The sequence below is a fragment of the Ornithorhynchus anatinus genome, chromosome Y3 (genome assembly GCF_004115215.2).
Source record: "Ornithorhynchus anatinus isolate Pmale09 chromosome Y3, mOrnAna1.pri.v4, whole genome shotgun sequence".
NCBI classification, from domain to species: Eukaryota; Metazoa; Chordata; class Mammalia; order Monotremata; family Ornithorhynchidae; genus Ornithorhynchus; species Ornithorhynchus anatinus.
The window spans coordinates 200,192-212,768 of NC_053177.1; the positions used below are offsets into that span (position 1 = coordinate 200,192).

Consider the following 12,577-nt stretch of genomic DNA (forward strand, 5'->3'; position numbering starts at 1 on the left):
AGAGTCCCACCCCCGTTCCCCATCCATCCCCAGCAGGCCCCTTTACTGGTGTGGGAAGCAGAAGGGGGAAGAGAGGGAGAGGAGGGAGAAGAGGAGGAGGAAGAGGAGGAGATGGGGAAGAGGGAAGGCGAGGAGGAGGAGGAGGAAATTGGGGGGAAGGGCTGGGGAAGGAGAGACGTTTCTCTTGCTCTTGTCACCGGGGATGGAGGCCAAGGAGGGAAGAAGGGAAGGAAGGAAGAAAAGAGAGAGGGAAGAAGAGAGGGAAGGAAGGAGGGGGGAGGGAAGGAGGGGGGGAGGGAAGGAGGGAGGGAGGGAGGGAAGGAAGGAGGGAGGGATGGAATGAGGGAGCGATGGAAGGAAGGAGGGAGGAATGGAGTACAGTTAGCACTCTGTACATACCTTTGTTTAATTTAAGGATTAATTGCCGTAAACTGTGTTTTTGGAAAACTGGTTACAGATGTAGGGAAAAGTCTATTCTGTACCTTCCAGACTTTGAATGGATGTTTGAGGTTCTCCTAATTTGAATTTACTTTAGAGATTGTAAACTCCTTGAGGGCAGGGATGATAAGCGCTTAGTACAGTGCTCTGCACACACAGGAAGCGCCCACTAAATACTATTGAATGAATAAACTACTCAGGCTCTTTTCCTCTCCCCAGCGCTTAGGCCAAGGTGAGCGTTCCATCGGCACCATCGACTGACCGAACGCTCGTTCGGTTCTCCCTAGGCTGGCCGTCCCCGCAATGCATGTTGGTCTTTGTAGTCCCTCCTTCGCTGTCAGTCCCCGCGCGGGCAGCCCTCCTCCTCCGGTCCACATTTTCGCCCTGACGACGGGCTCCTTTTTTTTTTCTGAACTGCCCAATCCTATTGGTCCTCGCCCTCGTGACTCCCCACCCCCTTTTCTTCATATGGCCAACAAAGACGAGGGGGGAGGCGCGCCTGCGCGGGGAGGTGAGGGGAGAGATGTGGGGCGCGTCGAGGTGCGCCTGCGCCGGGCGGTGAGGAAGCGAGACGGGGGGGAGGGGTTGCGCGTCGAGGTGCGCCTGCGCGGGGTGGTGAGACAGCGAGTCGGGGGGGTGGTGCGTCGAGGTGCGCCCCCGCGGGGCGGTGAGGGAGCGAGCCGGAGGTGAGCGTCGAGACCCTCACGCAGTCAGGCAGGGAGGGACGGGCGGGCGGACTGACAGGTCGGTCAGTCAGGCAGCCCCGCCATGGCCGAGAGCGACTGGGACACGGTGACGGTGCTGCGCAAGAAGGGCCCCACCGCTGCCCAGGCCAAGTCGAAGCAGGTAGGGCCTGGGCTGGGGCGGCCATCGCGCCTCCCCTCCCCCACCACCCCCCCCCGCCAACCCCCGCAAGGGGTGTCGGGAAGGCCGCGGGGCCTCGCGCCCATACCTTCATACAAATAATAATAATCATGGTATTTAGTAAGCGCTTACTCAGTGCCAAGCGCTGTTCGAAGGTTGACCCAGGTGGGGCCCGCCGGCTTCATCCCCATTTTCTACATAATCATTGGCGAAGCGCTCCCTAGGTGCCAAGTAATAATAATAATGTTGGTATTTGTTAAGCGCTTACTATTTACAGAGAACTGTACCAAGCGCTGGGGGAGGTACAGGGTAATCAGGTTCATTCATTCATTCAATAGTATTTATTGAGCGCTTACTATGTGCAGAGCACTGTACTAAGCGCTTGGGATGAACAAGTCGGCAACAGATTGTACCATGTGAGGCGCACAGTTAATCCCCATATTACAGATGAGGGAACTGAGGCCCAGAGAAGTGAAGTGAGTTGCCCACAGTCACACAGCTGACAAGTGGTAAAGCCGGGATTCGAACCCATGATTCCTGGCTCCCAAGCCCGGGCTCTTGCCACTGAGCCACACTGCTTCTAAGGACTCTTCTAAGCAGAGGGGGAATCCGGTCGAACACCGTCTCCGTCCCACATAGGGCCTGCGGGCGTCTCCCCCATTTTCCACATAATCATATTGGTTGAGCATTGTGGCTCAATGGAAAGGGGCGGGGCTAGAGAGCCAGAGGTCATGGATTCAAATCCCAGCTTTGCCACTTGTCAGCTGGGTGATCGTGGGCAAGTCACCTCACTTCTCTGGGCCTCAGTTCCCTCATCTGGAAAATGGGTTTGAAGACTGAGCCTCACGAGGGACAACCTGATGACCCTGTATCTCCCCCAGCGCTTAGAACAGTGCTCTGCACATAGTAAGCACTTAACAGATACCAACGATTAGACTGTGAGCCCATCGTTGGGCAGGGATTATCTCTATCTGTTGCTGAATTGTACATTCCAAGTGCGTAGTCCAGTGCTTTGCACGTAGTAAGCGCTCAGTAAATACTATTGAATGAATTAATTGTCCACATAATCATTGGTGAAGTGTTCCCTAGGTGCCAAGCACTGTTCTAAGCCATGGGGGAATCCGGTCGAACACCCTCCCCGTCTCACATGGGGCCCACAGACGTCATCCCCATTTTCCAGAAGAGGCAACTGAGGCCCAGTGAAGTGACTGACAAGTGGCGGAGCCAGGATTAGAACCCAAGGCCTGACTCCCAAGCCCCGGCTCTTGCCATCGAGCCCCAGTGCCGCTCTCAGCGGTCACCGCGGCAGCTCAGGGGAGTCCAGGACCCTCCCGTGGTGTTGCTTGTGCACCCACTTGCACTCATTCATTCCTCCAGTGCTATTTGTTGAGCGCTTACTGGGTGCAGAGCACTGTGTTAAGCCCTTGAAAAGTACAGCAAGAAAGAGAGAGAGCTCCTGCCCGCAGTGGGTTTACGGTGTGGGGGGGAGACGGATAGCAAAAGAAGTCATCAGGCATCGATACAAATAATTAGAATTATAGATATAATAATGATGGCACTTACTGTGTGCAAAGCACTGTTCTAAGTGCTGGGGGGGGGTGCAAGGCAATCAGGTTGTCCCATGGGGGCCTCACAGTCTTAATCCCCATTTTCCAGATGAGGTCACTGAGGCCCAGAAGTGAAGTGGCTGGCCTAAAGTCACACAGCTGACAAGTGGCAGAGCGGGAATTAGAACCCAAGACCTCTGACTCCCAAGCCCAGGATCTTTCCTTTGGGCCACGCTGCTTCTATATATAAGTGTCGTGGGGCGGGGGGTAGAGAGCAAAGGGAGCAAGTCGAGGTGATGCGGAGGGGAGCTGAGGAGAAGGGGGCTTAATCTGGGAAGGCCCCTTGGAGGAGGCAAGCCTGCAGTGGGGCTTTGAAGGGGGAAAGACTTCCAAGTGGAGAAGCAAAATCGAGCCCCACCTCATTATCTTGTATCTCCACCAGCGCTTAGAACAGTGCTTGGCACATAGTAAGCGCTTAACAATACCATCGGTTGTTTGTGACGTGCCTTTGGAACACTGCATTCAGCACCTGGCACAGTCCGCTACCGAAGGGTGCTGTATATTGAGCGTTTACCTCGTACACAGAGCACTCTACTAATCACTAGAATCAGCAGAATTGCTTCATTCATTCAAGCTTATTTTTTAAGCCCTTTGTGTGTGGAGAAGCGCTTGGGAAAGTACAATACAACAACAATAAATGGTGACTTTCCTCCCCAAAACGAGCTTACAGTCTAGAGGGAAGAGTAGCATTCCTCCTATTTAGACTGTGAGCCCCATGCTGGACAGGGACTAATTATTTTGTGTTGCCCCAGCGCTTAAAACAGTGTTGGGCGCTTAATGTGCGCCTAACAAATACCATAAAAAAGACTGTTGGTTGACATGTTCCCTGTCCACTAGGACCTGACAGGGTACGGTTAGTAAACACGTCTCCTGCCCTTGAGGAACGTCCCATGAAGGGGTAGACTCTTGAGGGCAGGGAACGCAACTGACTGTTGTTGTATTTATGCTCTTCCAAGCGCTCAGTACAGTGCTCCGCACACAGGAAGCTCTCAATAAATACGATTGAATGAATGAATTCACACTCCTGGAGGGTTGGACATGGTCTCAGGGTGCTGGAGATTCCTCCAAGCTCCTCGAGGGCCCGGGTTTGTGGCTACTTTGGGCAGGGAACGTGCCTGTTGTACTGTGGTGTCAGACACCCCCGAACGTTTAGTACAGCGCACTGCACTCAGAAAGCACTCTTAATACGATTGACTGATTACTTGTCTTGTTGGACATCTCCTCCAAGAAACCTTAAGCACTTGGTATTCACCCCACCCTCAGCCCCACAGCCCTTCTGGCCATGTGGGTCATTTATGTATTATAATGTAATAATAATAATGTTGGTATCCGTTAAGCGCTTACTTTGTGCAGAGCACTGTTCTAGCGCTGGGGGAGATACAAGGGTCATCAGGTTGTCCCACGTGAGGCTCACAGTCTTCATCGCCATTTTACAGAGAAGGGAACTGAAGCCCAGTGAAGTGGCTTGCTCACAGTCACCCAGCTGCCACGTGGCAGAGGCGGGATTTGAACCCATGACCTCTGACTCCCAAGCCCAGGTGCTTTCCATTGAGCCATGCTGGATGTCCCTCTCCTCTAGATTTCGAGTGCTTTGGGCATGGCGAATGCATCTACCAACTCTTTTGAGTTGGGTCGAAGCACTTAATATGGCGCTCTGCACACACTAATAATAATTATGGTACCTGTGAAGTGCATACTATGTAGCAAGGACCATTCTGAACACGGGGCTGGAAATAAATTAGTCAATAAAGTTCCTGAGTGCTCAGTAAATACCAGTTGATTGATTCCCGAGTGTGCGGTAGAGTCCTCTGCCCAGAGTCGGCATTCATTAACGCCTTCAGAAGCAGCAGGGGCTAGTGGAAAGAGCCTCGGCCGGGAGGCAGAAAACCTGGGTTCCAACCCCAGCTCTGCCACTTGCCTGCTTCATGCCACTTGCCTGCTCCATGACTTTGGGCAAGTCACTGAACGTCTCTGGGTCTCAGTTCAGTCATCTGCAAAATGGGGATCCAGTCCCTGTTCTCCCTCTGACTTTGGGGGAGCTCACGTGGGATTGACCCCCCGCGGGACCTGATGCTCTTGTGTCTCAACCAGGTGCTTAACACGAGACTGGACCCAGAGTAAGGCCTTAAATGCCATTATTATTATTCCTACATACCACCAATTGGTGACCCATCTCCTCCTCTTTCCCCCAAGGCTCTGGACTCAGGAGAGGGATTATGGGAAGATCGCTCGGTCATATGGCTCCCTGATAATGAATAGTTGATGTGGAAAACTTGCCCACATGTCATCTGATCCCTTTTTAACCCTGTTGTGTTCCCTTGCAAGGCTAGGGAGGGGCAAGAAGCCAGGGCAGGACACTGGCAGTCAGAGCCTGCGGTTCCAGATGATTCCTCACTGCCCCTCCATTTATTCTTTCAAAAGTGTGCTGGGATGATAAGAAGCTCATCAAATTACGTGGGAGGTTGATTTTAGTTTTGTCTTTAGTTCCTGAATGCCCTTATAAGTTGAGTCGCAGTTTCAGGGTCAGAGCAGACTTAGCTGTGAACACGTAGCCGTAGCCCTTGCTAAGCCGTGATGTTGTTTGACAGTCGAAGTTGGGATCAAAGCCTCAGGGTTCTTAACTTATTAACAGGGGTGGGAACTTTATTTTGGCGGGTGGTTCACAAAGCCCAGACAACAATTTTTAAGACTTCTGACCTGTTGAAAGAAAAGAAGCAAGGAGGGAGTGGATGTAATTACCAGAATCAAAGTGAAAAGTCATATGCCATAAGTCAGAGGCTGCAGTGTTTCTAGAAATATTGTCTGTCATGTTTTAGAAGAAATCCAGACAGCTCTAATTAAAGACTGTATTCATCGATGCGGATTAAAGCTCATGACCTGACACTTTTTTTCCCCCAGATTTAGTTTTCCTTCTAAATGTTACCAAAGAATTCCAGATGGAAAGCAAACCAGACTCATCCAAAGAGGTTAAAATCAGGCCAAGCACCTGATTTTTCCACATTCCCAGGAGAATCCGTTTTTAGATTGAAATAATTTTCCACCGAAAGTTTGTCAGGGACACTCTCTCCCCCATCCCCCCCCCCCTTTTTTTTTTAAAGGCAGCTGAGAAATAAGTTGCCACTTTTTCCCTCGGCAGCTATTTACTGTGAGTTGCCTAGATACAAGCTCCTTGGAAGGTTTTCTCACCAATTGCTTAAGCTGTTCATCCAAATCCTGCCTATCTGTTTTTCAAAAAGCAATAACCGTTCGTAGGGTGCTAATTAGCTAGGGACAGCTTAAACCGGAGAATACCAGATAGGCTGTGGGGTTCGTTTGAACAGAAAACATCTTGTATTGTTTTCTAGGCCATCTTAGCAGCCCAGAGAAGAGGAGAAGATGTGGAGACCTCCAAGAAATGTAGGTATATGAGTCTTCTGTCCTCCCCCCCAAAACTGAGTTTTAAGGATTCATCCTGGTGTGTCTTTAGCCTCCGGGTTCAGTCAAGGGGGGTTGTGTATTCATCCGTCAAGGGGCCAAATACTTGGCGCTGGAACTGTTAATGCACTTGGGGTTTGACCTCCCCATGGGACAGAGAAAGTGTCTGTGAGACTTTATTTTACACCTTGTGAAGATGCCTCCGTTTGGAGCAAGTCCGTCCCCTCTGCCTCCCGTGACTAAGGAAATACTGTGACCCCTGCCTTCTGGGTCTTTCTAACAGGAAACCTTGGGTTCATCCTGAAAGTCCCCCATCCTTATTCTAAGGCCCCGTTTCATATCTTTGGTCATGGGTTCGCAGGTTTTCGATCGTCGGGAAGAGCAAAGCGGCGTGAGAGAACTGATTGCAGGGTGTTTGTTTTCTCCCCCTGCCTCCCCTCCCACCTTTCCCCTTCCCTCTTGCCTTTTGACCCGAAGGGGCTGCTGGCCAGAACAAACAGCACTCTATCACCAAGAACACGGCCAAGCTGGACCGGGAGACCGAGGAGCTGCACCATGACAGAGTGACCCTGGAAGTGGGCAAAGTGATTCAGCAGGGGCGGCAGGGGAAGGGGCTGACGCAGAAAGATCTGGCCACAGTGAGTACCGGTTGTGGACAGGGAGGCCGAGGGAGAGCCTCCGGGCTTTTTCTTTTCAGCCAGCCGAGGCGGGGGCTGGAGAAAAGCCGGCCACGCAGAGCATAAACGACTTTTTATTAAGCCTCCAAGGACTTCTCTTGTCTGACATCTTTTTAAAAGGCTTACGTGCCACTTAAATGCTGTCGACCCTGGTGAGATCACAGGCCCGATGAGTTACTTATCCGGTCTGGGTAACATTCAGATCACCCTGCCCTCTCCCGAAACCCCTTGGGAACAGGAGTCAGCCAACCGCTGGTTAATTTGGATCTACCCCAGCGCTTAGTACAGCACTTAGTACAGTGCCTGGCACATAGTAAGCACCATCCTCCAAAAAACCAGACACCATCAAAAAACAGACACCATCCTCCAAAAAAACCTCATTTGATCTGTGTCTCTGAATGTTTCTTCTCCTGAACCGATGTGGTTAAAGTCCATTTTCTCATTAGAAGATCAATGAGAAGCCGCAAGTTATCGCTGACTATGAATGCGGAAGGGCCATTCCAAATAACCAGGTCCTGGGCAAGATCGAAAGAGTCATCGGTGAGTATCCTCAGCGATCCCCTGGCTCCACTGTGGCCAGGGAACACTTAAGCTCGGAGTTTGTCTTTCTCTTCCTGGTGGTTCCCAAAATCAAGGGGCCCCTCGAGGATTCTTGTAAGAGGGCATTTGGGATATGTTCTTTTCCTCGGGTGGAATCTGGAATTAACTGGGTCCGGGATGCTGGGAACTTCATTTCCAAAGTAAAGTGGGGCCTAAAGGCTTTCAATCCCTGCCCCAGAGGTGGGTGGGAGGTTTAAGGGATGAGGGGAAGCCCTCCTGTAGCCCCCCAACATCCAATCCAGTGTCTGCCCAGACCTCCTTTGAGGAATCTTTTTCCACTGACAGGACACCGGTGCTGGGTCGCACGTCCCCTAACATCCGTAACTCTGCCCCTTGTCAACCCTCTGAGGCGGACTGATCGTCAGTGAATTTATCCACACCCCTCTTGAACCTACGTCTTCTGCCTGCCTGCCTTCTGCAGTGAGAAATTGCCAGTTTGGTTTTTGAGGCCAAGCTGCCTCCCTGGGGTCCCGTTAGGTAGGGGAACGATAATGAAGCAAGGGTCCCAGCCTCGCACCGATGAACCGCTGCCCATTTCAGCCCTCTCCGGGGCACCGGGAACTCTTTCCCATGAGAACGTGGCTCAATCCTGTCTTGGGGGCCCCGGTGGGATGACCGGCTTGCGCCACATTCTGCCCCAGTCTGCGAATTTCACTGGGGCCATAATGGTCAGCTCCCCCGCCCCCCCTAAAAAAAGACTTCCTGCCCAGGAGACTGCCCACTCTTTCTGGGCATTGTTCGGAAAGGAAATGGGAATGTATGCCCGTTCTCTTGTCTAGAATAAAACGACTTTAGTCCTACTCCATAATCTTGTCACTCGTGAATGGAATTAAGCCCTCTCGTGAGTACCTGAGGTCCAAAAGGAATTGGTCCCTCTCTGGGGTTTTACACGGGCTTCTCTTTGCTAAATGGAAGAGGTCCCTCCTAGTTGTCCCCGTGATCCTCCGTGACGTCGGCCTCCTTCAACATTGCTGATCTCACTCTTCGCCTGGAAAAGCCCGGTTTTACTAAGAAGCTTCCTTCAAGGTTCTGCAGCCGCCTTCCTCGGCTGCTCCTCAGTCTTTCGGCAACTGTTTTTACCATTGTCACTTAGGCTGCGAGCCCTGTGTCGGGCTGGGATTGTTTCTGACTCCGTTCACTTGAACCTACCCCCCAAAGCACTTAACAAACACCATTATAAAAATAAAGCACTTCTTAGGTCCCTCGCTAGCTGCTGGCAGTTTGCAGTGCCGCTCTAGATTCTTCTCACACTCTTCTCGAGGAGCTCAGCTGCTCCCACGGCCTCAGCTCTCGCCAGTCCGGCGTGGGCTCTGGCTTCTGGGATATATCCACCCGATCAGCCTCAAATGTGACACGTGTCAAACTGAACCTGGCCCTCCCAAATCCATGCCTCCTCATACCTTATCCATCCCAGCCCACATCGCCACCTTCCGTGCCCTCCCCCCGAAGCCCGCTACTCTAATGTTATCCCTGACACCTCTCTGCCCTTCTCACCTCACATCCAGTCAGCTCCTAAGTACTGCCAGGTTTCCGAGCTCTGCCCTTTCCTTCCCATCCAGAGGGCCTCCCCATTGGTCCTAAATCAGCCTCTCTGCCTCCAGCTGCTTTTCTCTCCCGTCTGTACTTCGTTTTTCACCTCCCCGCTCAGAAGACTCTTCTGATCATCCATTCACAAAAAGCAGCAACTCGTGAAAGTCGGCCCCAAGGAGTCCCATCACCAATTTCCCTCTTACAGTGTAGATCTCTTCTCCCATTAGACCCCAGCTCACACTTTACATTCCTCCCACGCTAGTCTGCCAGCTGGGCTGTGTCTGGGACTTTCCCACCTCCAGATTCTCGCTGTGGAATTTCCCTTTCAAATCCTTGACCACAGGTCTCCCCGTCGTCAAATCCGCTTCTCCAAGACACATTCCCTGGTTGGACTTGATCTTCTCAGAGTCTCCCTTAACTCTTATTCACCTACCCTTAGCCCTTGCGTATTTTCAACCTATATTGGCCTGTGCCTATCGGTCTGTTTATTCTCCGTGTTTTCATAGCGTGGCTAAGCAGAGAGAACCTGGGCCTGGGAGTCAGAGGATCAGAGTTCTAATCCCTACCACTTGCCTCCTGTGTGACCTCAGGCAAGCCACTTCGCTTCTCAGTCCCTCGGTTTCCTCATCTGTTAAATGAGGTTTACTCCCCTCTCTGCCTCCTCTTTAGTTGGTTCGTTCATTCATTCGTGTTTATTGAGTGCTTACTGTGTGAAGTGAGCTAGTTTGGCGGACGTGAGGTGGGAGGGCGTTCCAGGCCAGAGGTAGGATGGGGGCCAGGGGTCGACGACAGGACCAGCAAGAACGAGACCCGGGGAGAAGGTGAGCAGCACCAGAGGAGCAGAGTGTGCGGGCTGCGATGGAGAAGGGGAAAAAGGAGGTGAGGTAGGAGGGGGCAAGGGGATGGACGGCTTTGAAGCCAAGAGTGAGTTTTTGCTTGATAGTGATGGTATTCGTTAAGCGCTTACTATGTGCCAAGCACTGTTCTAAGCCCTGGGGTGGATACAAGGTAACCAGGTCATCAACGTGGGCTCTCAGTCTTCATCCGCATTTTCCAGATGAGGCAACTGAGGCCCAGAACAATGAAGCGACATGCCTGAAGTCACACAGCTGATGAGTGACGGAGCTGGGATTAGAACCCACAACCTCTGGCTCCCAGGGCCTCGCTCTTGCCACTGAGCCACGCTGCTTCTCACTTAGTCTGTGAGTCCCTTGCGGAACAGGATCTTCACCTGACCTGATTATCTTCTATCAATCCCAGTACTTAGTGGCTTGTGACGTATTTAACGGTTTCTCCCAGTAAGGTGTAAGCATCTTGAGGGCAGGGACCGTGCTGTCTCTTTACAGTAGGCGCTCAGTAAATATTACTGATTGAGTGTCGTCTTACTGCAGGGAGAGGCATACTTTCTTATGGGGAGTAGTTTGTCAGTGATGTTTATTTAGCGCTTACTATGTGCTGAGCACTTTACTTAGCCCTTGGGAGAGTACAGGAGGGTCAGTCAACATGTTCCATGGCCACAATGGCATGGGGAACCAGAGAATGCAGCCGGGCGGGGCATGTTAGAGAAAGTGGTAATTATGGAATGGGGCCAGCCAAACCTCTCAGACCTGACGGGTCTTGGAAAGTCATCGTTAAGACCACCCTACAGTCAGTTCCTTCTGAAATGTGTGACCTTGGGTAGGTCATTTCTCCGTATTTCCGTTACCTCGTCTTTAAAATGGGAATTGAGACTATGAGCCCCACGTGGGACGGCGACGGTGCCCAACCCAATTTGCTTCTCTCCACCACGGTGTCTGGCACATGGTAAGCATGCAACAGGTGCCATTTTATTATTAATAAATAGAGGTGCAAGGAGAGGGAAAGTCATGGTGAAGCACTGAAACCCCATCTCTCTTTTTAGGTCTCAAGCTACGGGGGAAGGACATTGGGAAGCCACTTGAAACAGGCCCAAAGGGGAAATGAGAACAAAGCCTCGAAGTCAGTTGTGGAGACTGATCTCGTCTGACTGGTTCTCCTGAGCCAGCCAAGCCAACGTGCGCGCTCATGAACATCAGCTGAACATCAGGGCAGCAGACTCGTTGGGGACAACCTGCCGGATCTATACTTGTAGAAAGACAAAAAGCAAACCATTGCAAATCAAATGATGTTCCTTGGCTCTCTTTTTTTTGTTGGTTTCCTCCTTCCTGCTTCCTGTTAATTCATTCATTCATTCAATAGTATTTATTGAGCGCTTACTATGTGCAGAGCACTGTACTAAGCGCTTGGGATGAACAAGTCGGCAACAGATAGAGACAGTCCCTGCCGTTTGACGGGCTTACAGTCTAATCGGGGGAGACGGACAGACAAGAACAATGGCACTAAACAGCGTCAAGGGGAAGAACATCTCGTAAAAACAATGGCAACTAAATAGAATCAAGGCGATGTACAATTCATTAACAAAATAAATAGGGTGACGAAAATATATACAGTCGAGCGGACGAGTACGGTGCTGTGGGGATGGGAAGGGAGAGGTGGAGGAGCAGAGGGAAAAGGGGAAAATGAGGCTTTAGCTGCGGAGAGGTAAAGAGGGGATGGCAGAGGGAGTAGAGGGGGAAGAGGAGCTCAGTCTGGGAACGCCTCTTGGAGGAGGTGATTTTTAAGTAAGGTTTTGAAGAGGGAAAGAGAATCAGTTTGGCGGAGGTGAGGAGGGAGGGCGTTCCAGGACCGCGGGAGGACGTGACCCAGGGGTCGACGGCGGGATAGGCGAGACCCAGGGACGGTGAGGAGGTGGGCGGCAGAGGAGCGGAGCGTGCGGGGTGGGCAGTAGAAAGAGAGAAGGGAGGAGAGGTAGGAAGGGGCAAGGTGATGGAGAGACTTGAAGCCTAGAGTGAGGAGTTTTTGTTTGGAGCGGAGGTCGATAGGCAACCACTGGAGTTGTTTAAGAAGGGGAGTGACATGCCCAGATCGTTTCTGCAGGAAGAAGAGCCGGGCAGCGGAGTGAAGAATAGACCGGAGCGGGGCGAGAGAGGAGGAAGGGAGGTCAGAGAGAAGGCTGACACAGTAGTCTAGCCGGGATATGACGAGAGCCGTATATAGTAAGGTAGCCGTTTGGGTGGAGAGGAAAGGGCGGATCTTGGCGATATTGTAGAGGTGAAACCGGCAGGTCTTGGTAACGGTTAGTATGTATGGGGTGAACGAGAGGGACGAGTCAAGGATGACACCGAGATTGCGGGCCTGCGGGACGGGAAGGATGGTCGTGCCATCCACGGTGATGGAGAAGTCTGGGAGCGGACCGGGCTTGGGAGGGAAGATGAGGAGCTCAGTCTTGCTCATGTTGAGTTTTAGGTGGCGGGCCGACATCCAGGTGGAGACGTCCCGGAGGCAGGAGGAGATGCGAGCCTGAAGGGAGGGGGAGAGGACAGGGGCGGAGATGTAGATCTGCGTGTCATCTGCGTAGAGATGGTAGTC

At 52.0% G+C, this 12,577-nt stretch overlaps 1 protein-coding gene across 5 annotated transcripts; it reads left to right on the forward strand.

Annotated features, from left to right (window-relative positions):
- Positions 1-1,027: 1,027 nt before the first annotated feature.
- Positions 1,028-11,274, forward strand: LOC114805394 (endothelial differentiation-related factor 1). Of its 5 annotated transcripts, none has more exons than XM_029056509.2 (5): positions 1,028-1,284; positions 6,254-6,305; positions 6,801-6,961; positions 7,450-7,540; positions 7,886-8,405. In XM_029056509.2, exons 1-5 carry the CDS (start codon positions 1,207-1,209, stop codon positions 7,966-7,968), a joined length of 465 nt encoding a protein of 154 aa, XP_028912342.1. In that variant the 5' UTR covers positions 1,028-1,206; the 3' UTR covers positions 7,969-8,405. The 5 variants fall into 5 exon arrangements, with proteins under 5 accessions (XP_028912342.1, XP_028912341.1, XP_028912344.1 ...); XM_029056508.2 differs by having other exon boundaries at positions 1,032-1,284; positions 7,447-7,540; XM_039910976.1 differs by lacking the exon at positions 7,886-8,405 and adding an exon at positions 11,031-11,274 and having other exon boundaries at positions 1,042-1,284.
- The last annotated feature ends 1,303 nt before the right edge of the window (positions 11,275-12,577 follow it).